At 33.8% G+C, this 26,262-nt stretch overlaps 3 protein-coding genes across 5 annotated transcripts; all 3 read right to left on the reverse strand.

Moving 5' to 3' along the window:
- Positions 1–30: 30 nt before the first annotated feature.
- LOC140054755 (uncharacterized) lies at positions 31–9,298 on the reverse strand. 3 transcript variants are annotated; one of them, XM_072099839.1, is made up of 18 exons: positions 9,060–9,298; positions 8,677–8,744; positions 8,018–8,551; positions 7,763–7,834; positions 7,535–7,612; positions 7,205–7,267; positions 7,019–7,084; positions 6,787–6,834; positions 6,448–6,561; positions 6,034–6,120; positions 5,252–5,467; positions 5,070–5,147; positions 4,588–4,748; positions 4,103–4,260; positions 3,179–3,420; positions 2,670–2,765; positions 2,369–2,445; positions 31–2,073 (listed from the first exon to the last, which is right to left on the reverse strand). In XM_072099839.1, the coding sequence occupies exons 2-18, from the start codon at positions 8,693–8,695 to the stop codon at positions 1,900–1,902; spliced, it is 2,283 nt and encodes a 760-aa protein (XP_071955940.1). In that variant the 5' UTR covers positions 8,696–8,744; positions 9,060–9,298; the 3' UTR covers positions 31–1,899. The 3 variants fall into 3 exon arrangements, with proteins under 3 accessions (XP_071955940.1, XP_071955938.1, XP_071955939.1); XM_072099837.1 differs by having other exon boundaries at positions 7,763–7,837; XM_072099838.1 differs by having other exon boundaries at positions 7,763–7,837; positions 9,009–9,074.
- A 369-nt stretch (positions 9,299–9,667) lies between these two features.
- Positions 9,668–12,300, reverse strand: LOC140054756 (flavin reductase (NADPH)-like). The gene is made up of 4 exons (XM_072099840.1): positions 12,069–12,300; positions 11,254–11,455; positions 10,860–11,030; positions 9,668–10,428 (listed from the first exon to the last, which is right to left on the reverse strand). Exons 1-4 carry the CDS (start codon positions 12,201–12,203, stop codon positions 10,289–10,291), a joined length of 648 nt encoding a protein of 215 aa, XP_071955941.1. The 5' UTR covers positions 12,204–12,300; the 3' UTR covers positions 9,668–10,288.
- A 76-nt stretch (positions 12,301–12,376) lies between these two features.
- LOC140054754 (PAX3- and PAX7-binding protein 1-like) lies at positions 12,377–25,476 on the reverse strand. Its single transcript, XM_072099836.1, has 15 exons — positions 24,992–25,476; positions 24,609–24,746; positions 24,219–24,353; positions 23,453–23,692; positions 23,007–23,098; positions 21,530–21,726; positions 20,921–21,110; positions 19,999–20,216; positions 19,709–19,824; positions 18,223–18,422; positions 17,900–18,047; positions 17,534–17,729; positions 17,147–17,213; positions 14,273–14,419; positions 12,377–14,047 (listed from the first exon to the last, which is right to left on the reverse strand). Exons 1-15 carry the CDS (start codon positions 25,257–25,259, stop codon positions 13,775–13,777), a joined length of 2,625 nt encoding a protein of 874 aa, XP_071955937.1. The 5' UTR covers positions 25,260–25,476; the 3' UTR covers positions 12,377–13,774.
- Between the last annotated feature and the right edge of the window lie 786 nt (positions 25,477–26,262).

Raw genomic sequence — 26,262 nt, forward strand, 5'->3', positions numbered from 1 at the left:
TGTTTTTAAACGCAGTACATGAAATTAATTGTGTATAAATAATTAATATAAAATATAATTGTATTTTATTGGAATGCAAATGCAGTATGTACTTTTTATAAATACAGTAGTTTAGTTTTAAGAATTACTGACTCTTATGAATTTAAAAGGCCCTATTTTCCTGGTCCTGCACCTTAGGCATGGGGGATACCTATTTTTTAATTGGTCAAATAAATAAATGAAATAAATATTATTTCGTAGTACAGTATTAAGAATTATGAAGGTAGAGCCTACAGCTGAGTTTTCCCAAAAAGTTTGATAGCTTATCACTTCTGATAAACAAAAACAAAATAATACACAAAACACAACAATCTTTTTATAAACAAGTTGAGGTTATTCATTTCGTTTTTACTACCGTACATAAAGAAACTATAGAGTGCAGATAAGAAGAACTTAGTCCATTCCTGCCATGCTAGATCAAGATGGCATTTGGAGACATACCTCACATTGCATTATTGTTTTACTGGCACTATCTGGAATGTATAGTTATACTGTATAAAGATTGAAAATGTACTGTGTATTAGAATGACAATACAGTATCATTTAAAATACTCTTATCTTATGTACGGGGCGCCGGTCGGAGCACTACTAATAATAATATCAATGGCACCCCGTAGCTATGTGCGCAATCTGACATTTTATAAAATATTAACACTTATATTAGTAATATTATTGATAGTAAACAACTGATTAATATATAAAATCACACATTTTCAATGTTTGAATAAACTTTTGTCAAAAGCAATAAGGTTGATTAGTATTTAATTGATAAGTTTACTTTTAACTGGATTTCTATAGAATTAATTTTTTTTTATTTGAATCAACATGATCAATGTTGTGTCACTACCTAATAGACCTTCACTTTCACGACGTGCCATTTGGCAATCATGTTGAAATGTCCTTATGCACATGCTCAGAAACATACAGCATGCATAGCATGACTATTAGACTCAATAGCTACATAGAGACAAAATTAATAATTTATCGTACTGGATACAATATTATGTGAAAATTAATATTTAATCTTGGATGGATCTATGAAATACTGTTTTAAACACAGCATACACTTTTAATTTGTCTATAAATGAAAAATACACATTTTTAGTAGGTTATTTACAATACAGGAGCACGACACGGATTGAGGTAGTTCCAAATACACAAATAAATGATATACAAACTTAGGTTTCTCCTACAAAATATAATGCCAAGTAAAAAGTATTAAGCCACATACAGCAGAGCAGGTCCATCACATCACCGTGTGTGTGTGTGTGCAAGTTCACTGAATATTTCAGCATTCACAATTTGTTTGTTCAGTGTTTTTAACACAACAACTTTTGAAGATGTTCAAATTCTAATTAATTCATAAATATTTACAACCAAATTCATTAGTTCTTCAGCATAAAATCACACCACTCATTATCACTAAAATATCATTAAACAAATTCTACAATGTAATATCTATACATCAGTAGTCACCTTGTTACACAAGTATAAACATCTGATACATGTTACCAACTAACACTGTGCTCAACCATGATCATACAACTGATGATAACTGTGATCATGTAGTGTTGATACCTGTGATCATGTGCATTGATAACTGATTTATGTACAGTAGTGTTGGTACCTGATCATGTGTGTTGATAACTGTGATCATGTGTGTTGATAATGGTGATCATGTGTGTTGATAACTGTGAGCATGTGTGTTGATAATGGTGATCATGTGTATTGATAATGGTGATCATGTGTATTGATAATGGTGATCATGTGTATTGATAATGGTGATTATGTGTATTGGTAACAGCAATAATCATGATTGTGCATGATCTTAAAATATCCCGGATTAATATTAAAACTATTTTAGCTTTTTTGTTGCAAATGTGCCTTATGTTTTGATTTCTTATTTGGCACATACGTAAATGAAACGGCCTGACTTCCATCATTATCTGAAGGCCGTACCAACTTAAAATAAACTTGTCTAGGTTCTGTAATGTTACCATCTTTGTAAGGAGGAGTCCTGCACACAATAGCAACCTGAAAACAGACAAAAATAGTTATTATTTGACACAGTACCTATAATTATTGTGTCTCTAATAACTAACATTAAGTAAAAGAATGAAGGAGGAATCAAGTCCCATGACAATGTTCATGCATCTGCAGAATGAATTGCTGTAACTAGTTTCTAGGTCAATAACTCCTATCTCAACCACAGACAAGCAGATAAGTCTATAACATGAACACATATTTAGTGGCTTTAGTAGTAGTCTACAAGCACATGCACACACAATAAAACAAATAATATACAATTCTGTAACATTAAGAGTAATACCTGACGGTGAATATCCGATGGACTAAAACGAGCGAAATCTGACCAATCAGCATCAAAGAACTTCACAGCTATATCATCTAATTATTGATTAAAAAAAAAAATTTCAAATATATTTATACAGAAAATTAATTTATTTAATAATTCATTAATAATAAATTATTTTTTAAACCACTTTCATTCTTTAATTAATATTTTATCTTTCTAGACTAAAATATATTTTACAATACGTAAATAAATGAATAAAGTACAGCTTTTTAATTATAGTATAATATTATTTGTATGACTGACTAACTATACAAACCTCTTTGTATCTTGCTACACAGGATAAACACTTTATCTCCGCCACGAGCAAAACCTGTACGTCGATCAATCTGTATCATTTCCAATGCTGGGTAATCTAGTGAAAACAAAATAATAATGACAATGAAATAAGCTTTAAATGCGAATTAAACTGGAGTATTCTGCTTTCTACGCAGAAAGCCCACCTTCTGGATTAAACTTGTTGGCCTTGGTTCAAATATTAGCTCTCTCAGCTGAATATTGGGATTTTGCCAAAACGGTTCCACTAACTAAGGCCTAGATTAAGGCAAGTAAATAAATCTAGGGGAATAACCTGCGATTCGCAGCCTACTGGGCTAATTTGCACACAGGTGTGGACGACACATACTAGGGACAATAATAGGGACTTTACAAAATAGGACGTTTAGGGGAGGATGAGGGAGATTCTGTGCTTGCTAGAGCGTAAAATCCTAAACAGATGATATAGCCATTTTATTAGTTACGAACAAATGGTTGTTGAGTAAGACTCACTTTTATCAAATATAGGCTGACTAACAACCGGACTGAGAGGCATGTCCTCACTGCCCTCCTTAACCATGTACACTTGAAAGCAGAGACACACAACGGTGAGGTCAAACAGTCCGGTGAGTTTCTTTCGGTCAGTAGTCGTCAGTTGAAAGTTTTTGAAAGGGTCAACACCCTGATTGAGGCGTACCAACAAGGCACTGAAAATCTCTTTCTGTTTTATACGCTGAATGCCAAGATTTTCAAACCTACAATGATTGATGAAATAATAAATTCATATCACATTATAAATGCTAATGACTTGTTTTGGTTATTGTAGGATACTATATCTCTTGGACATTCTCTGTTTATGTGTAAAACATTTGGTTTTAGGCACTATAAAGCTCTGTCTACACCATCAAATCTATGTGACAAAATATGTGATGTGCCAATATATGGACACAATGATGTCATATCATACCATATTAAAGCATCTCTGCCATACATCACACTTTTTTGTCACATAAAGTTTGATAGTGTAGACAAAGCTTAAGACAACCATTTTTTTTTCATTCATCTTCATCCATTCATCTTTTTATTTTGGAATATTATGATTACATAATATATCCATAATTAACATTAGATTAGATGACATGAACATAACGACATACTTGATTGGCTGGTCTACCTTCCGCACAAACTTAACATTAACATTAGATAGATGAAATGAATCTAACATACTTGATTGGCTGGTCTACCTTCTGCACAAACTTAACATTAACATTAGATAGATGAAATGAATCTAACATACTTGATTGGCTGGTCTACCTTCTGCACAAACTTAACATTAACATTAGATAGATGAAATGAATCTAACATACTTGATTGGCTGGTCTACCTTCTGCACAAACTTAACATTAACATTAGATAGATGAAATGAATCTAACATACTTGATTGGCTGGTCTACCTTCTGCACAAACTTCTTACAGATTCCATTTTCACAGTCTTTACCCACAAGGCCATATGGATGTGGAATAGGCTTTGATGTTCCAGTCTCATTTGTAACCAGAGATACAACTACTCTTATACTTCCTGTGTAGTTATTGACCTATTGCAAAAGATTGGCAAAGATAATTAACACTATTGTAATAAAATGAACATGGTATATAAGGCATAATACACTGGTCACTTATGGGCTCGAAAAAGATCAACACTATGATCGGAAAAAACAGAGTCCTCAAAACAGATAAATCAAATAATATATATGGACATGATGATGTCATAGCACTACCATATTTAAACATATCACTACCCTATTTGGGAACATCACAAACTAGTTTGATAATGTAGACAGAGCTTACGAATTGTAAGTTTAATTACTGAGGAGGAAAAGAAAGAGTACACATTTATTTACAAATATGTAATGTAAACACACCCTGATTGTTGGAAAACTTTTATTTTTTGAGATGGACTTTTCTCCAGAGATGCTTGCAGACCGACCTTCCACTTGGTAGCGGAACCTGAACTCCCTCTGTTTAGGTTGTTCTATTATCTCGGCAAACGGGCCTTCCTGCCGTTTTGGGCCAAGCCAGTTACCTGTAAAATGAGTTATTTTATGTATTTAGTCACATGTGTGGCATAAAGTCAATACAACTAGAAAGAAGAGCAATTATAACTGTTTCAAATAGTTTAACTATGATTATAATCTCTATTCACACTCGGCTAAGAAAAAACCCCATTAAAGTAAACAATTATATCCTATCTACAGTAAGTGAATACCACATAAAATAACATCATCAAATATTGTTTAAGTAAAATTCTGTAATTCTAATTTACAAGAAATGTCTCACTTGAAATTGAATATTATTTAAATCTGTAATGTTATATTTTAAAAAGTTAAAAAAAAAAAATCCTCACTAAATTCTGATTTGACGGATGATCCAGATGCGGAGCGTGACGATACCATCGAAAGTAATTCCAAATTTTGGAACGATTCTGAAAATAGAAACAATGTTCAAATAAGTTTAGTACACTCTTTGAAGTAGTAAAAGAAATGCACAATACTAAAACATTAATGTGTCAATATGATATAACTGTACCACTGCTAGATCCAACTTCACGCTTCAAATTTAACGGTTTCTGCTGTACAGGTGGTTGCTGTACAGATGGTTGGTGTACAGATGGTGCCTGGCCAGGTGGCAGTCCATGCGTAACTGCTTGTTGGGCTGGCATATGATGATATGATGGTGTGCTAAGGGCAGGTCGTCCGTGGGCAGATTTAGGTGCTTGTACAGAGGGTTTCTGTTTGTTCACATCTATAGAAAAAAAGTTGTACAGTTAATTTATTGTCTTGGGTAAATGGATAACTAAGAAGATATACCTTTTAAATTTTATGTTTGCCTTTTGTTTTTGCCTTTTGAGAATTTAATTTATTTTGTTTTGCCTCATGTCACCGCTGTGTCGGTTTTGTTTTTCTTTTGCATATTTATACGGAATTAAAAAAAAAAATAAAAAAATATAAACCTGACCTAAAAATAATTAGCTTACCACGACTGGCTTTTAAATTGTGTCCATTTTGGGCTAAAACACATAAAAAGCAAAATATACTGTACTGTTAGACTTAAACTTCAGGACCACAATGGAAATAAGTTTGCCGTCTTTGTACTTTATTGTGTTTTTATCCTATGATTTTATGTCAGAATAAAGTAATAAAAATGAAAATAAAACAAAAAAAAGTGGTAAATATATTTGTAAGATTCTCATCAAAGTCTCCTAGCTTAGCAAACTATTTACAATTGTCATTATCACTATTTAACAGTCTACATGAAAAACAGTGTTTGCAAATAGTAGTGTTATTTATTTCTTGTGTCAGTGACATTACCTTTACTAACTGCTATGTCGTCATCATCACTATAATCAGACCAGTCTTCAGATTCTGATGATGCGATCACTAAATCATTTGACCCTTCTGTTTAAAATAAATAAAAGTGAAGAATGTCAACTAATGTAATGAATGTAACTAAGCTATCTTTTTGTAAGCATGTACTTTGTTTAAAGGCCAATCATTTCCACAGACAAGTGGAAGCGGTAATAACAATATACTGTAGAATCTATGTTATTCCTTATGACCATTACACACAACGCTGATACTGTAGATAGAAATTCTACAAGGAACAAGCTACACGATATTCCGCTTACCTTTACCACTCACATGTGTAAATTGGCCGTTATACTAATATAAACTTTCCTCAGTTTCCACTTTGCCCATTTTCCAATTACAGTTTTCTTTACTTACCTACGTATTTGTGATATATTTCTGGCTTTACAAGATGAGACTTATGTTCATCTTCACTAGTTATAGATAGTTCTTCAGAGTCTGACGACACATGAGATGAACCATTTGGCTTCTCTGTATAAAAAGAAAAACCCTTTAAAATTGTGTTTGTTTTTAAAATTGCTTGCTCATTTATTTTGAAATCTAATAAATTTTCTTTTCATTTATTTTTAATGAAAGATAATTTTTTTTTTGGATGAACTCCTTTTTATAAAGAGAGGAAGAAACGATTCATAACATTAAATCACATTGCTTACGTTAAAATAGAGAATGAAATTAAAAACAATTACAGCGACTTACCATGGTTCAGCTTTGCCTTCTTTGATAATTTTGAACTTTCAACTTTACCTACAAAGGTCAAGAAAGGGTCAGAAGATATTTAAGCATGGTTATTATATACTCTAATATTAATATTTGTACCCTAATGCATTGTTCTCATAAACAATGTGCCCTAAGGATTTCAAACCATGTGATTGATTAGCTACTTATGTATTTAGGAATTTGCCTAGATACAGCACAAAACCAATCTTACGTTTTAATGATGTCTTTACCATCTGCTTGAATTTCATGCTTTCATTTGTTTTATTACTTGCAACTTCTGAAAAAAAAATATGTGTAAATAAACGTTAATAAGACAATTCTGCTATGACAAAATGCATAAATACTAATCCAAAATAATTTGTATTTCCATCATTAAAACTAAGCGATCTAAATTTACCTTTTTTCTGAGTTTCCAATAACTTCCTGAATGTTAGACTTTTATTAGCTGGATTTGAAGATTCTGGAAAATTTAAATTTCAGTTTTAACCAAAAAATTATTGCAATTTGATAATTGAATAACTCCTTCAAAGTAGCTTTGCATCAGGGAGCTAGGTTAATGAATCAGATGTTTTCCCTACTCTGATGTGATTGTACTTTATGCAAAGTAAATTTAAGAAAACAACATTTTCTCTCTGGTGGGATTCAAATCCACGCGACCAGAGTGGGGCAAACAAATGAATAAACCAAATGTTATTATAAATATATATAAAAAAAAATTAGTTTTCACTTTGTGTTGATGGTTTCGGTAATTTTGGTTGATTAAGTACCACAGTACCATCATTAGTTGAACCTGTCTGTGGGGTTTCTGAAAAAAAAAATTTGCTATTTTGTTTTCGGTACATATTTATGCATATACACCCTTTAATAATTTGAAATAATTGTCCTGTTCTCCGATTCATTTGTTGTTCAAAGTATGTGCAGTTAATAATTGACAACGATAATGATCATTACTTACTAAGAACATACGCGATGTGACCCAAGTTACTTTTAGACGTTGTTGCTGATGTAGAAGATGCTTCTCTGTTTCCTGCTAACAAAAAGAAACAGTTAAAACAATTTATCTCGGCTAAGTAGTATCTATCCTAAATGAAAACTGCTTGCTTATTAATTGGTGAGGCTAAATATTTTCAAGAGTCACTAGGCACAAAGGGCACTCTAACTGGGTGCTTACCAAATGTTATGCAAGTTTTTAACGTTAATAATGCCATACCTCTTGTTAAAGCTTCCACAGCAAGCGGAAGCTGCAGAGTTTTTAATTTCTCAATCAGCGATTCCATTTTGCCCTCACAAATGACCCGCCTATGTTCAAGATCCATGATCAGGTTCCAGCCATCAACATACTCTTTAACAGGATCGTTGTAACACTCACTGATTTTAGCCACATCCACCTGCCGCAACACCATTCCAAGCATCACGACTCGTTGTCGATGACAGCTAAACTTTGATATCAAAATGTCACGAACATTCGGGCATGATGGAATCAACCGCTTAAGTTTTTCCACTAAGCCAAACTGCTTGGTTGCTCTTATGGTGTCGTATATCAGAGTGAGGTTACTGGGACTAAGATCTCCAGAGTCTATCAATAGATTCAACAATTCCATCATTTTAGTAGCATTATCCAGCTCAAAAATATTTGCTACATGGTCCCGATACAACACTTTTAGCCAGTTGATATATGGACGTTGATCATACCAGAGCGAAACCTCTGATAAAACATTCTTGAATTGTTCATCTGTTATTGGAACTACAAGAAAAAAAGTGAACATATTATATTTCGGATGTGGTAGATATTAAAGTATATATTTTGTGTGTGTTTACAGAGCAGCTAGTATCATAAAATTACACGTCAATAAATTGACTTTTACTTACCATCACTTGAACTCGCCATATTGTTAACATACGTTGGTTACTCTATATTCACGTTTTCTTGTTTATCTCTGGAGAAAAAAACACAATCACATTTGTTTTTGTTATTAACAAATGCTAAGAAATGGCAATATGTATATTACTATTTCCTTCTTCCCTAACACAATTCTACGAAGCCATCGCAAGACTGCCCAGTTTTTCTTTCTGTAAATTCCCAAGCCACCATGCACGACCACAGCCGTGTCGTGATCGTGTTTTACCCACCACGTCCACGCCGCCATTATTGTTTTATAACAAGCAGCTAAATCAATTCGAGTAGGCACGACAATACTTACATTTATTACATTTCTCTCGTTCCCTAATAATACTCAACCCTAATGTCTTACCTTCAATCTGTAAAGAAGGTGGGAAGAATCTTTCATACTTGCGGATTTTCCATTTAAGTATTTATTGCAAAAATAGACGGGAAAAAACCGAGATTTCCCCACAGTTTTTTTTTTCCAATTGCAGTCGTATAGCGCCCTCTATATGCACCACCCTTATGACGCACTCATCTACGTTTTCCCTACACAAAAAAGGTGTGGAAAAGTTTGGGAAAAATAACTAATGATGTAATTGTATCAGAATCTTGTAAAATGGGTAACTATAAGGCATAAGTAAAATAAAGATTATAACTTGTGAACAAATCGCTCATTTTGCGGAAGTTCCAATTCATTAATTTTTATTGCAAATGGGAAAAAACCCAGCTTTTCCCCAACATGCTTCTTTCATCATGTTTGTCTAGCGCCCTCAATATTGTACCTAAATTGCAGAGAGAATTCCAAATAAACGTAAACTTGTTTATAAACAGTGAAATATTAGTCAATTTAAACACAAGACAAATTATAAACACTGATTGCACATGGGCTTAGGAAACATTTCCAATAAAATAATGAGTTAAAATTCACTGTGACACAAGCAAGTGGACCGAAAATAACTGAATAAAATTAAACAACCTTTGTAATAATTATAATTTAATCATCAATCTGTTGTTATACCTTTTCATATATTTTAAATAATGTATGCCCTACATTTTATAATGCAATAATCAGATGTAAATTAACTAATCTGGATTTCTGTCAACCACTGCTCCAACATCCCTTTTTTCACTTTCATTGTCTTATTTTGTTTGTAGTTGGTCTATATTCATCTCATAAGTCAACCTTATTTTCATATATGTATTTTATCATTTGTGTTATTATAATTATATAATATATTTTGATAAATTAACCAGTAAAATGCAGTATAGAATATAACAATAACAGTTATTACGACTCAGCTGAAGAGCTTTTCCAACTTCTTTTCATTTTTCTAACAATTTGCCAAGGTCCTGTTTTACTACACTCAATAACGTACAATAATATTTGATAGCCTGCTTCTATATATAAGAATGAACCATTAATATAATATATAATACTTTTATATTACTGTATCTACCAGGAAAAAAACAAGACATTTACTATTGTCTTGCTAAATGACCTGCGCCAAGTGTCAATGTCAACTAACTCATCTTGCTAAATGACCTGAGCCAAGTGTCAATGTCAACTAACTAATCAGCACATGTGGTTAGCTAGTTTCAATATGCAACAGCAATACATTTCTTGTACCATTTCTCGGTCTCAAGAATGTCCAGCATAAACTGGGCTACATCCCCTCTGTTGATCATACTTGAGGCACCTTCAACAAACTGACGTTCTTCTACTTTTATTTCATTTTCTGCCAAAATTAAAAAGGAAATACAATGTATCATTATCAAGTTAATAGTGACCTACAATGTATCATTATCAAGTTAATAGTGACCTACAATGTATCATTATCAAGTTAATAGTGACCTACAATGTATCATTATCAAGTTAATAGTGACCTACAAAACTATGCAGCTGAGTAAAACAATTCATTCTGCATACGCTCAGAAACACATTTAAACTCAATAGATCAGCTGTGTAGCCACTATTGTTCTAAGGAGCAATTCCATTATGTTTGGGGATGTTGTATAATGGTGTATGTGAAAAAAATCAATAGATATATTGTTTTGAGCATCAGTGTCCGTAAGCACTAACTGTATACAGTCAATAGCCACCATATGTGATCTAGTATCACGATTACAATGGACCTGTACCAATAAAGAAATAAGATGTAAACCGAACCTGTAGGTGGCGCTGTTTTTAATCCAGGTGGCCTGACTGTAGTGTAATCTAAATCACTGCATTCCTTTTGTAAGAAGTCCTCCATATCAGCCATACTGGTTAGTACCCTTCCTAGTACAAAAGGTTTTAATATCCATTCCACAAAAAATGGTCCTGGATCTTCAGAATTATCTGAAAAGAAACCAAATTCTTCATATAAACTTTGCAAGTAATATCAGAAGATATAGAGGGAGCAAATGTAAGCCAATGTGTTGTAGACTGTATGTTATAAGAACGCTGAGAAAATGCTACATAGCGGCGCTTTTTAATTAAAAACTAACATTTGAAAAAATAAAAATGGTGTAAGGGTTAGTGACCCAACAAATCCAAATGTTTGAATTCTTATAATACTTACAAGATGTACACCATGATGTAATAGCAACTAGTCTTTTCACTCCAACCGTTCTCATTGCGGAAACAACAATTTTCATAGTGTCTTCATAAAACGTTATCTTTGAAAAAAGTGTTGGTTTTGTTCCTAAGCAAGACAGAACCGCATCACATCCGCTGAACTGTTCCACCAAGAAATCTTGATTATAGATATCACCTTCAGCTACCTACAATAAAGAATATATCATTGATATAAAATCATAGCAACCATGAATCTTCCAAACCTTAAAACTAGTGCATGTGCTAATATTTGTCTTTTAAAATGTTACTATTCAATATGAAATGTTACTATACTGTACTATTGTTTTTACTAATCTACTGAATTAAAGATGGTGCCAATTTGCATTTTAATGACTGGTACACAAAGTCAACAAAGACAGATTTTTAACAACTGATTGATTGCAATACCGATAAACAAATTGCATAAACATACATTACATGATGATGATATTAATAATTTATTTATTGACCCAGTCACATAATGACATATGTCAACTGAATCTGTTTCTTGATCTTTCTGAACCAGTGTAAATCATAAATGTATGATTGTGATAGATTACTAGGCCTAATAGTAATATTAATTATAAAAAAGTATAAATACTATAAAACAATGTTCTGATCAAACTATTAATAGCTATAGTTCCCATTATACACGACAGTGTATACAACAACAGTAGTAATATAGCCTGCGTACTATTAATTATTAAGTTACAGTAGACCTAGGGCTAGGCCTGCAAAGGCTAGGCTTGGTTGGGCTAGGCCTCCTCACGTCTCACTCACGTTCAGCCGCTCGTGTTGCAACTGCACTTTCTGCGGGCTTCTCACTGGTACCACAACAGTGTGTCCCCTTTCTATGGCCAACTGGGTAAGTAATACGCCCGTTGGCCCTGTAGCTCCTAGCACTGCTAACTTCATATTTGAAATGTATAAATCAAAATAGATGCCGTTAGATCATGACCATGCAAAAACAATCTTTGTACACAGCTTCAATCAAACACTGATCACTGATCATTGTAAATGAGAACTTTGAATGATGAGAGGCACGTGACTAAAAATATGTCACAACAATGGAATAGTCCAAACATTTGAATATTATTAGGTACCCTGGATAAAATTTACTCTGCAGAAATGAGTTAGAATTCGCGTATAAAAGATTTGGGATACATAATATGATCAAACTTTCTATTGAAGCAGGTTTTTAATTGTTTATAATTTAATCTCTAACGAGACCACACCTCATCCTTCGAACTTGTAATGGTTGACCAATCACCACAGATCAGTTTTCGAGAATCTGTTAAATGAAATTTGGAAACATCACCCTCTGAAAACATAGCAATAATATTAGCGAAGAACAGCTAACAACATTTTAAGAGATTTAAGACATTTTCAAATTAATATTACAATATTCTATACTGTATTACTTATTTATTTCATTTGTCAGTTCTTATGATGATTGAAAAAAAATACAAACATTTTATAAAAATTTCTTACAAGAGCATAATTATTCTCATGGAGAAATAAGTTCTCAACTTATTTCTCAATGATTACATTAATCTGATGGCAGGTATATTTACCATATATTATTCAAAATGGCTGCGGCATTCAAAATATTTTATTTCCAAAAACTAGAGTATGTACATGAAGGGTAGATTAAGTAGAGATTTTACAACACTACAGTGCTTTTAACCAAGTATGTATCGATTTTATTTTAATCACAAAAAGACTATTCACTTAGATTGTGGTGAGTTTCTCAAGAAACAATGATAATGGCGATACTCTAGATTGGTAATCAATTATTATATAAATTCATTATCTTTTTTACAAGATTCAATATCTTTTTAATTCATTGGAACATTTACATTGTAGAGAATTGTACTCCTCTGTATGGGTTGATCCAAATGAATTACAAGGTTTTAAGAATTGCCAGCACTATTAGTTGAATAAAACCTGTTGGATGTGTATTCTAGGCTTGGAGTGTTGTGAGTTACCAGGCCCAGAACTATCGTATCAAATGACTTAAACTCCTAGGATGTGGATTCTAGGCTCTCATAGGATGTGGGTTGAAATTCTACGCTTGGAGCGCTTTGAGTTACCAGGCCTAGAACTATCAAATGACTGAAACTCATATGATGTGGATACAAGGCCATTTCATAGGATGTGGATGCTAGGCCAGGCAACCACTGGGTGACTCAACCTTTGTGATGTGCTGCAGCAGCAACCTAAATGCATTTTCCATCCAGACAACCATCTTTCTTGTGAATCTGCTAGTATCAATGCATATCTACTTGATATCTTTTCTTCGATAGACACCACTGACTTAAAATCTTCTGTCACATCAGAAAACAGGGCGTTGGCTTCCTCAATGAGATGGTCTGTGGTTAGCACAACAAATGCATACGACCTACTTCGTCAGAATTCGCTAGCACCCGTCAATACATCTACTTGATATCTCTATACCATGTTGTTAATCTAGTGACATCAGTTCATCAGCTATCATTGACGATTTCTTGCATGTCCTTTAAACTTAGCTCACTCGTGATATCAAGAGCGTGTTTCATTGCGTGAATATTCACCAGTAATTTTGTAATAGTTTTGATGTACCCTTTGCTTTTCCTTTTGTCTAGATCGGAACTTGCGAAGGATCCCTTGTAACAAGTGTCAGCAGCGTGGGACAGATAACGACAGAATGGCTCCAATTGACGAATGGTGCTGTCGCCCTCTAGATTCTTGAACCAGTCTTTAGGAAATGTAGACACAATCTTAAAACAGAGAAAACAAGAAAACCAATAATATGGATTTTTTCATTTTACAACTAGACTAGAATCGTGTTTATTTCATGTTTTTGTAATGTTAATTTGATTGGAAAGCATAAAGCTCTATCTAGTGTGATGTGCCCAAATATGGTAGTGATATGCTCAAATATGGTAGTGATATGTCATTATCATGTCTATATATGGACATAAGCACAAGGAAAGAGCACAAACCTGTTGGCATTTATTGATACTGTCCTCATTCACGTCTGAGTTTTGTAAAGATAGAAGTAGATAACGATTCAGTAAGCCATCTACTGCGATGTCCAGCAATGTGTCTTGGACTATGATGCCTTGCCAGTTCAACATGTTACCAAGAAGCTGCAATAGAAAGACATTTATTTTTAAAAAATTATTTACCTCCGCCAAGGAGGTATATGTAATCGGTAGCGTGTGTTTGTTTGTTTGTTTGTTTGTTTGTTAGCAGGATTACTCAAAAAGTAATTACAAGATCTTTACCAAAATGAATAGACAGATAGATATGTGGTCAAGGACCATTCCATTAAATTTTGGGACCATTTGGGACCACAGTCCCAATTCTGGACCACTTTTTAGTATACTTTTTTAGACCTGCTAGTGTTAAAAGATAGGACAGAATTTTTCAAAAGCCAGCGAGCAGTCTTAAAGTAACAAGTAAACTGAAATTGCATTTTCTCGAGAACTACTTGTCCAAAAAACTTCATTTTTTAACAAGAGGCAAGAGTTATAATTTGTGATTTGTAATTTTAAAACATAATTTGATTTAATGTGCACGTTTTTTGATGCGAGTAGTTTAAAAAACCTATTTCTTTTCAAATTCACTCGTTTGATTTTCGCGTTGCTGTTCTATTGTTAGTCAACTGAAGCTATTGTTAATTGAAAGGCTTGTTACATAACCATTACACCAAACTCGCATACACATGCTTGTAATGAAATTAGCCTAAATCACAAACAGCATTAATACACACACAAATATATATATATATTTTTTTTACCGGAGAAATCTTATGTAGGAGAATTTTACAGTAGGCGGAGGTATGCCCTCTCGGAGTGGCTTTCTAGTTTATTTATTTTTTACACAGTTTATATAGATTTTATTTTTAGCTTATGTACCGTGAGATAAGGGTCACACAATTATGTTAGTGATTCAGTTCATGATTGTGCTTCTGCCTATTACCACACTCTCCTTGTTTTGTTTGTTTTTGCAATATTTATTTTTTTTTACAAAACTTGTAATTAAAATCAGATTATGAATGAATTAAATGTTACAAGTCTTACCTTAACACATGACCAGAATTGCCTTTGTAAAAAGTTGAATTAAATGTTACAAGTCTTACCTTAAAGGGGGATTCTGGGTTTAAAATTGCTTTTAAATATCGTTTACTTATTAAATAAAAAATATTATAACAATATAGACATGTCAGAATGAAGAAGTAATAACGAGAAATTAAAAAAATTAAATTTCATATACATTTTAGGGTAAATTCATGGAAAGTCTGTTTTTCTGCAGCTTAGGGAAGCTCATTAATATTCATGAGATATTCACAAAATCACGTCACCAGTGGATTCCAAATTCTCTCTCCCCTGTCAAACGACGACCACCCGATCATTGTGAAATACATTTTTTGTAGATTTTCTAAGCTAGGCCTAAAGTGTAATAATAACAGTAGTAGCATATATTTATTTGACATTTAATGAAATACAAAATTTAGTACAGATTACGGAGTCATAAATTATACTATTGTTATACCTCTATACTATAGTACAGATCGTATTATCGGCTTCACGTACAATACTACTCTAGGCCTAGCCTAATGGGCGAGAGCCATTCTGACTAGGGATTCCATGCCACGATGGCTACGTTAAAACAATGGCGACCATGGGCCTAGCTAGCCTACTACTAGACGATTGGCCCATAAATAACAAAACCCATCCTATCAACCAAACTCCTAAACAATCTAAACCTATAACGTTCTACAAAATCGGCTGTAAATATTGAAGCAAAACAAGGTCCGATCGCCGCCGTCCACACGTATGGTGTCCCGATCGTCTAAGTAGGCCTAAAATAAAATAGGCTTAGGCTAGTTTATTCTCCAAAAAAGCGGAATACTCATGCATCAAGCAAGTAGACCAGGTAGTAGGAAGGAGACCTAGCCGATCCGGCCCAGTTAAAAATTGAGCTAGCTAGTGTAGTAGACCCTATTAGTATTATATGCGAATTGATACTACCAGGCCTTTTACTATAGGCTGCACTACACAAATATTCCAACTCTCTCATTCGAGCTATATTATCTATACCATTCCGGAAGGTCGAGTCGACCTTCAATCAAATACTGTACATCGTTCATGTTGTGATTATAGACGGGGTATACTCGACCCGACCAGTTTGGTATTGTTGTATCTGCTTATCACGTGACGATGCCAAGCATGGGCAGCAGAGAGAGCACGTGTATCGTCGTCTCGCTCAATCCTCAGCAGGAATGTACAGTATACGTTACGCTTCATTGATTTTGATTTTTCCCTAAGTCGGTGTGAAAATCGGCAAACGTAAAGTGCAAACATATCTAATTTTTCACTGTTTTGATGAATTTTCATAAAAAATTGACTTTATAAATGGGAAGACCGACTAAAATTACATCAGATAAGTATAATTTTACAAAAGTAATTGATATGGTTAATGATAACGAGTCGTCGGAAGATGGACCATTTCACGAATTTCCTATTTTGTATCCACAGTGTGATTTTGCCGTAGCTGCACTTGTAATCTGGCCTGATTTCACAGCCTTCGTTCTGCTTCACTGGGCGCTTATATAAATTGAAACTTTTACCGTTCAAGAGACAAACAAATATATTTTACATTTTTTACTATTCATTTTAAACCCGGAACGCCCCTTTGACACATGACCAGAATTGCCTTTGTAAAAAGTTGAATTAAATGTTACAAGTCTTACCTTAACACATGACCAGAATTGCCTTTGTAAAAAGTTGAATTAAATGTTACAAGTCTTACCTTAACACATGACCAGAATTGCCTTTGTAAAAAGTTGAATTAAATGTTACAAGTCTTACCTTAACACATGACCAGAATTGCCTTTGTAAAAAGTTGAATGCACCAGAAGACCTGTTTTCAAGGACACTAAAATTTAGGAGAAAAATATGATTATTAAACACTTTGAGAGAAGACGCATAAATTGAATTTGAAAAATGAAGGTGAATGGTTAAGCTTGGAAAGGCTAGGATGCAAGCAAATGCAAGTCATTTGACCAATCACAAGCGATGGATTATTTAAACTGTTGTTTATCATTGGTCAACTCGATTGCATTGCACTTACATCATTGCATTGCTTAAATAGAACACTACAGCTATTATCAATTATGCATTGCAGAGGAGTAGGTGGGGTACACCCAAGTCTAATACAGCATTCACTCAAATTAAAATATTTAAGTTAAAACTAACCTCTTTGGAAACAGAGGCATATAGACATCGTCATCTAGTGTTTTTCTCATGCGTGCCACTACTGCTGTTAGCAATGTCTGAGTGTTCTTGTTCTCAGTAGAGACTGTAGGATAGTCCTCTGATAGCTTATGCACCATGGTAACGAGACGATGTGTCTGAGATGTGGACATGGGATCCCATACATTCTCAACCAGACCTGCAAAAAGGTGTAAATTGATTAAAGAGCTATCTATTGGTTTGACTTTGGAAATGAATGCCTTAGCACTGAAAGTGTCATTCAGTATAAAAACAGAATAAATAAATTAATATCTCCCTAAGTATGCTAAGATACTTAAATAAAATACCGGACTCATCTAAAATACTTACCACATAATTTTGGTATAACAAACTTGTCTACAATGTTAGGTATAAGTTCAAGATCAGGATCGTCTCGGTCACACACATCAACATTTTGACAACCAAAGAATAATAAGTCATCATGCCACCTATACTCTTCTAAATCTTTGTTATTTGGCTGCAAATAGAAAGTGTTTCATTGTCTCAATGATAACCGTTCACAGAAATTCCATATTTCAAAACCCAATACAAGATGTGTTGTATTATTCAAGAGGGGTTTCATATGCTATGCCTCTATCACAAAGTCTGAGGTCAGAAGTAAGTAAATGAACCAAATGAACAGATTCTCTTACCTCCAAGGGATTCCAGCTTATCAGTTGTAGTTTAACAAACGGTGAAAATAATTTAGGTAAACAAAGGCTAATATACGCATCATGATATGATTCTGATTGGTCGAATTTCCAGGATTGGAATCGTTCTTCGATAGACACCACTGACTTAAAATCTTCTGTTACATCAGAAAACAGGGCATTGGCTTCCTCAATAAGACGGTCTATGTTTAGAACAAAAAAGGTCAGTTTATATTTTGCTCTTCTTAATTATAATTAACTTTTGTAGGATTCTAACACAGGTTATCTACTCAATACCTAAATAATTATCAATATAGCATTATATACATTTATAATGTAACTAAAGTGAAATTTTAATCAAAGCAATTGGCAAAAAATATAAGAATATGAGAACTTTTGCCTAACAATTGTTAAGAATATTAATCTTAATACCTCATCACCTTATATTAAAGGACAACAACGTATAGGGATGTACATATGATTTCAGAACAATCGCAAGATTAAGGATATCGCCGCACGCGCTCGCCGTACAGCCGTCGCCTTACTTTTATCAGCAATAAATAGGATATCGCCGCATGCGCTCGCCGTACAGCCGTGGCCTTACTTTTATCAGCAATAAATAGGATATCGCCGCATGCGCTCGTCGTACAGCTGTCGCCTTACTTTTATCAGCAATAAATAGGATATCGCCGCATGCGCTCGCCGTACAGCCGTCGCCTTACTTTTATCAGCAATAAATAGGATATCGCCGCATGCGCTCGCCGTACAGCCGTCGCCTTACTTTTATCAGCAATAAATAGGATATCGCCGCATGCGCTCGTCGTACAGCCGTCGCCTTACTTTTATCAGCAATAAATAGGATATCGCCGCATGCGCTCGTCGTACAGCCGTCGCCTTACTTTTATCAGCAATAAATAGGATATCGCCGCATGCGCTCGTCGTACAGCCGTCGCCTTACTTTTATCAGCAATAAATAGGATATCGCCGCATGCGCTCGCCGTACAGCCGTCGCCTTACTTTTATCAGCAATAAATAGGATATCGCCGCATGCGCTCGCCGTACAGCCGTCGCCTTACTTTTATCAGCAATAAATAGGATATCGCCGCATGCGCTCGCCGTACAGCCGTCGCCTTACTTTTATCAGCAATAAATAGGATATCGCCGCATGCGCTCGTCGTACAGCCGTCGCCTTACTTTTATCAGCAATAAATAGGATATCGCCGCATGCGCTCGCCGTACAGCCGTCGCCTTACTTTTATCAGCAATAAATAGGATATCGCCGCATGCGCTCGTCGTACAGCCGTCGCCTTACTTTTATCAGCAATAAATAGGATATCGCCGCATGCGCTCGTCGTACAGCCGTCGCCTTACTTTTATCAGCAATAAATAGGATATCGCCGCATGCGCTCGTCGTACAGCCGTCGCCTTACTTTTATCAGCAATAAATAGGATATCGCCGCATGCGCTCGCCGTACAGCCGTCGCCTTACTTTTATCAGCAATAAATTTACTCTTGTTAGTTTCCATGATCTCGTCATCAGATGACATTCCTTCATAGTGCATTATTCCTTCTGTTTTACTTTCCCTCGCTCTTCGGCGTCTTGCTCTAGACATTTAAAAAATATTAATAACATAAAATAAAAGTATAACATATTATTACACATACAATGTTATTTTTGGGAAGAATTTAAAGCAATAGTACACGAATTGAATGAAATGGACAATAAGAAAAAAATAACAATGTTATAATATCTAACATAAACATGTTAAGATTTAATACCTTCTTGCTTCTCTCTCTGCTATCCTTCGTTGCATTGTTTCTTCATCTTTATTCTTCTTCTTTCCTTTAATCCCTAGATTAGGTGCAGAGGCAGCTTTACTAGAGATAAACTCCGAGGCTTGATCCTTGATATCAGTCTGTCTGCGTGTCACCAGCAGCTGAGCTCGTTGCTTTAGCAGTACATTCATTGTTAGATCCAAACCAGTAATTATTGGAACCTATGATTGAATATATGAAATCATTTATTAGTTAATTAGTTCAGATAAAATTTATGAATACAATATTAATTAACGAATTAATAATACTGAAAAATAATTAGTAAAAAAGCTAAACTGTAACAAAAGTTTGAAATAAACTACACAGCAGCAGAACATAATTAGTTTGTTACTGCATATCATATATAAAAGAATTTAAAGAATTTTGTGAAAAAAAATAAATGAACCACTTATTGTAAATAAGGTGGATAAGATAAAATAATAATATTTAGCCATTGGTGATAGAATTAGCCAGACATATCCCGTTCTAATTGTTTTTCTGGTATTGAAGGGTTAGTTATTTTTTTAAATATAGGGCCAAACATAGAACCGCAAAAAAACAAAACCTTCTTTAAATAAACAATATTTGACCAATGATGACTGGCCATTTTTCGGAAAAATCCCTGTACTATAGTACATGAAAATTTTCGAAAAATGGCAAAATTTCGACCCTTTTTTTTACAAAACTAGTTACTATGGCACTATAAGATGATGATAACACAATATATGCACATATATGGCAATATTATGGCATAATTATTGGATTTTAAAAAGTGGATATTTTTCGAAAAAAAATAGTTCCAGTACTATCAAAAGTCTTTCTGATATTGAAGAATGTGTACATCGTAATTTATCAGCTCCCAACGTCATTTAATGTTAAGACCCACCTTTTCATTGAGGCATTCAATCAAGTCACTGACATACCCCCTCATCTCCTGAAAAAACGAATATTGTTCCGAAGCAACTTTTGTTGACTCCTTAAGTTTTTCTGAATTGTGTCGAGATGATTCAAGTTGATCGTTTAATTTGTCATCTTCTCTCTCATGAGACCTGTAAACCTCATCAACAGATTCATATCTAAAACAATTACAACATACTGTCACATGTTCCTGTCAACAACATTGTCACATTGTTCTGTCAAAAATATTGTCACATTGTTCTGTCAAAAATATTGTCACATACAGTATCATGTTCCTGTAAAAAATATTATTACATAATAATTATGTTCCAGTCAAAAATATTGTCACATTGTTCTGTAAAAAATATTGTCACATACAGTATCATGTTCCTGTTATTATTATTACATAATATTATGTTCTGGTCAAAAATATTACCACATAACATGTAAAATACTATATACACTGTAGTTCATGACAGACATGTGGAAGACATTTGTGAATACAAATAATGAATAATAAAGGTAAAATAGTAACTGAACACATTACACCATGAATCAGTGGTAAAATAGTACTGTAAAACCCGATATGAATACTGACCTGTCAGCGATAGTTTTCTTTAACGTATCTAATGACACGACAGGAATGTGCATTGGTAAGAGCGCCATCGGTGGCGGCGGGGCTTCATCGCTATATTCCAATACACCATAGTCCTCAGAATATGTCACAGGGGCAAGATATGGTGCATCAGAAGGGTAATAATAAGCAGCTTGTGATGTACTCTGTTCAACCTGGCCCTATGTAACATATTAAAAATATGAGTGTGCATTTTATCACAGTGATTGTTTAATTATAAATTGAGATAGTAAAATATGGTAATTCATAAATATATGAGGTATTTAGTATGAATTAGACAGACTGCTTGTGTCATTATTATCAGACATTTACAGGGGGTGGGGGTGGAGAAGAAAGAACAACTTGCTTCCTGAAGACACTTATTACTGTAAACATCAATGAAAGTATGTGTTGTTCCTTTTTTTTTGTAGAAAAACAAAATCTTCTGTAAAAATCCTTACTACAAGCTTGGTTAAAACACATGTTTCTTTATATACTCTACTCTGTATGTTGTTGCTGTATTGTGGTGAGTAGTTAGTAACATACTTGTCAACACATGTTTCTTTATATACTCTACTCTGTATGTTGTTGCTGTATTGTGGTGAGTAGTTAGTAACATACTTGTTAACACATGTTTCTATATATACTCTACTCTGTATGTTGTTGCTGTATTGTGGTGAGTAGTTAGTAACATACTTGTCAACACATGTTTCTTTATATACTCTACTCTGTATGTTGTTGCTGTATTGTGGTGAGTAGTTTAACATACTTGTTAACACATGTTTCTATATATACTCTACTCTGTATGTTGTTGCTGTATTGTGGTGAGTAGTTGGTAACATACTTGTTAACACATGTTTCTATATATACTCTACTCTGTATGTTGTTGCTGTATTGTGGTGAGTAGTTAGTAACATACTTGTTAACACATGTTTCTATATATACTCTACTCTGTATGTTGTTGCTGTATTGTGGTGAGTAGTTAGTAACATACTTGTTAACACATGTTTCTATATATACTCTACTCTGTATGTTGTTGCTGTATTGTGGTGAGTAGTTAGTAACATACTTGTCAACACATGTTTCTTTATATACTCTACTCTGTATGTTGTTGCTGTATTGTGGTGAGTAGTTTAACTTACTTGTTAACACATGTTTCTATATATACTCTACTCTGTATGTTGTTGCTGTATTGTGGTGAGTAGTTAGTAACATACTTGTCAACACATGTTTCTTTATATACTCTACTCTGTATGTTGTTGCTGTATTGTGGTGAGTAGTTTAACTTACTTGTTAACACATGTTTCTATATATACTCTACTCTGTATGTTGTTGCTGTATTGTGGTGAGTAGTTAGTAGCATACTTGTTAACACATGTTTCTTTATATACTCTACTCTGTATGTTGTTGCTGTATTGTGGTGAGTAGTTAGTAACATACTTGTCAAGGGTGAATAATTTACCTGAGGTGCATTTGTATTAATGCCTTTCCTAATTTGCTCTTCCTCAAACAAATCCATCTCACGTTTATCATGGTTATCAGACGCAAACTGATCTGGAAATCATAATAATTCAGAAAGATTAAGATTTACAAATACTAAATAAAACTATTGAGCTTTAAGATGATTTTTTTATATTTCATAAGCATCCAACAGCGAGCACAAACTCGCCAATTATTTTATAATTTTACATGCTTATAAAGTCTCATTTGAGGCTTAGGGAGTGGAGTTGAAAGAATCGTGAGTTACAAACCCAAACCTTGGGATTGGAAGGCAAACACGTTAACCACCAAGCTACAGCTCCACTACAAAGTGGGTAGTTGTTAGTTGTTACTTGGTGTAGTGATGCTAGTATGCTAGTGGTATATTAGACAGTGTCTTGTATCCAACATGGCAACACAGTAACTTACTTATATCAATAGATTCAATGATCCTTTCGCGATTTGTCTTATGACGGACCGAGAAGCCCATCCTTTTATCATCGTCATCGTCATCACTGTTATCATTATCATCGTCTCTGATAAGACGCGAGTCGTTGGTTGCATACGTTTGAGTGTCATCTATGGCTATGTAATCTTGCTGACCCATCTCTCGCGCCATTTGCCGTTTCTTTCTAGCCATGTGAATCAAGTTTGCATCTGGTATTGAACCTGAGGATAATGAGAAGAAAAATAATGTAATGAGATTGCAATTTAGTATCATTAAATTGTGTTTGAAATACCTCTAAAACTCATTCAGATACACTATCAAACTAGTTTGACAAAAAAGTGTGATGTTGTAAATATGGTAGTGATATGGCTAAATATGGTAGTGAAATGACATCATCATGTCCATACTGTATATGGGCACATCACTTTTTTATGTCACATACAGTTTGAAAGTGTAGACAGAGCTTAACACTGTTTTTTTTTATACCCCTTACACAGTAGTACATTGTACTGTAAAATGATTATTGAGGGCACGTGTTTCAACACTTTGGCCAACTCTTAATCAGAAGAGATTGTATTAGATCCAGAAGCTGTTCTCTAAATAGCATTCTACTGTATTCCTATACAATGTTCACTCTTTACAGAAAGTATTCAATAGAGAGAAGTTTTTAAAAAGAAGTTTATTTTTAAAGTGAAAACAGTAACTAGAAATGTTACCAAGTATGTAGTTAAGATGAACAATATCTACCTGTAGTTAAGTTTCTAAATTTGCCAGCAATTTCATTTTTATCATCCTCTTCTTCAGCCATTGCCTCTGCTACCTTACCACTCAGAATTATGTTCTCCTTCTTGAGGGACGCCAGCTTCTCTTTTGTGTACTGACCTATAAAGAAGAAATTTTTTTTTAAATAACAAATAGAGATGTTTAAAATTGTAATGTAAATAATCACACCTTACATGGTACTCTCAAATGTCTGTCTTACATTTTACTGTCTCATAGGTATAAAATACATATCTATTTTTATGGATATTTATCTGAAATAAAAGAAATGCATGAAAAATTTAAACGACCTCTGGTTACAGATCAGGTCCAGGATCTAATTTAATAATTCTAATTACCACCCATATCAATACTTACCTGTACTAGCTAATTGTGTGTTACTGGGATCATTTTTAGGTTGCTTCTTATCCAATTCTTTTAGTTCTTTTTGACGATCTTTTGCCTTTTTGGCCATCTTCTTGCTGTGACTAGACTTCTTTACTTTGAAAACTTCGGCTAAGCAAAAGAAAAACATACATCATCATCATCTATTCATATCATTATCAATTCATTCGGGCAAGCCATTGTTTTTTTTAAAATATTAATTATTACTATTAATATTATTAAATCTGTTATTTTAATCTACAACAGATGGTAATGATTCGAATACATATTGGCTTTTTTGCCACCGCCCAACTTAGCCATTAAGTAAATCAAAATAAATAATCATAAGCTAGGCCTAGTCCGAAGTTGGTACGTACCGCCGCTCTCGTCTTCTTCATCGCCGAAGCTGAGTCCTATCCCTAGGCCTACACCACCTGCAGACTTCGTGTCTGCATCCTTCAGTTTGTCTTTCTTTTTCTTCCTCTTCTCATTTTTTTCTTTCGCATTTTTTAGTATTTCCGTATGGTAATTTTCTTCTAAAAATGGAATTTCAGTAGGCTGAGATTCTTCGTCACTTTGGACATCTCGTTTTCGAATGTTTCTATTTCGTTTTTTAAACTTCACGGCCGCTGAATCGTCTTCCATCTTGAAAATTGAGGGAGCGTGTATTATTAGATGTCGCTCGAGTATATCCGCCACCAAGAGTTCGAGCACGATTGTGATTGTATGAAGGCTCAAAAGGAACACTCCCCAAATATTAATATTAGGCCTATATAAAATAATAACTTTATTACTACAAAATGGCCTATTCAAAGTTTTATTTTATTCATCTTCCATCGTTTTGGGGCCAATAAATCTAGTTTAAATAATGCAACTTGATGTTTTATAGGCCATACGAATTACAATTTAGGATCAGACATTAATGTTTATAACATACTTTGATCTATATCGCAATGGCATGATGCACTTTTTAAAACATTTGTAAGGGCCTTTTTTTACTGTATACGTTATGCATAAAGAAATAGTATTAATAGGTCCTCATCCATTATTGTTTTGTTTTATGGCACATAATTAAGTTTTAGATGATCATGACCTAATGTTTATAAGGCTATTGTAACTCTTCCACACGTGGTATGTACTTTTAAAATGGGTTATTACATTATAATTCTTCTGTTAAACCTAATAAAAATATATTAGACATAATATGTATACCATGAAACTATCATTTAAATTATGTTTTGAATTCTTTGTAGGCCCAATGCAATCAAGTTATATTACTAATCCATCATGGATGGCACAAGACAAATTAACTTTTAGATTGTAACTTAATTTAAATTATATTCGCAAACAATGTTAGAAATGTTACGTCACCATGTACAATGTAAATGTCTTTGGAATCTTAACGCCCTTTTTTGGCTTATTTGAGATTTCACACATAAACAAAGATTTAACCACGTTTTTTGTCTCTTTTATTTTTATTTTGTTCTTACTTTATGTGGAACAATAAAAATAAATGAATGTATACGTTTTGAAATTCTTAAGGCGAATTCCGTGATACAGCATGTGTTTCACATCGTCATACCGTACAAGACATTTACAGTAGTTCCCACATACAGTTATTTTTGACCGATTGATTGACGTGATAACA

Source organism: Antedon mediterranea, chromosome 7, assembly GCF_964355755.1.
Source record: "Antedon mediterranea chromosome 7, ecAntMedi1.1, whole genome shotgun sequence".
Taxonomy (NCBI): domain Eukaryota; kingdom Metazoa; phylum Echinodermata; class Crinoidea; order Comatulida; family Antedonidae; genus Antedon; species Antedon mediterranea.

What these genes read in the sequence shown, in the direction of transcription:
- LOC140054755 (XM_072099837.1), bottom strand. An exon ending in TGTGGAAGCTTTAACAAGAG is followed by an intron (nt 7,838 to 8,017) that starts GTATGGCATTAT and finishes TCTTTTTGTTAG; the next exon opens with CAGGAAACAGAGAAGCATCT. An exon ending in GTGTAGCAAGATACAAAGAG is followed by an intron (nt 2,446 to 2,669) that starts GTTTGTATAGTT and finishes ATCAATAATTAG; the next exon opens with ATGATATAGCTGTGAAGTTC.
- LOC140054756 (XM_072099840.1), bottom strand. Translation starts at nt 12,203, where the DNA reads ATGAAGTTAGCAGTGCTAGGAGCTACAGGGCCAACGGGCGTATTACTT. An exon ending in TGCAACACGAGCGGCTGAAC is followed by an intron (nt 11,456 to 12,068) that starts GTGAGTGAGACG and finishes TCTTTATTGTAG; the next exon opens with GTAGCTGAAGGTGATATCTA. An exon ending in AAAAACAGCGCCACCTACAG is followed by an intron (nt 10,429 to 10,859) that starts GTTCGGTTTACA and finishes TAATTTTGGCAG; the next exon opens with AAAATGAAATAAAAGTAGAA.
- LOC140054754 (XM_072099836.1), bottom strand. Translation starts at nt 25,259, where the DNA reads ATGGAAGACGATTCAGCGGCCGTGAAGTTTAAAAAACGAAATAGAAAC. An exon ending in AAGAAAACTATCGCTGACAG is followed by an intron (nt 21,111 to 21,529) that starts GTCAGTATTCAT and finishes TAATTGTTTTAG; the next exon opens with ATATGAATCTGTTGATGAGG. An exon ending in TGTTATACCAAAATTATGTG is followed by an intron (nt 17,730 to 17,899) that starts GTAAGTATTTTA and finishes ACCTTTTTGCAG; the next exon opens with GTCTGGTTGAGAATGTATGG.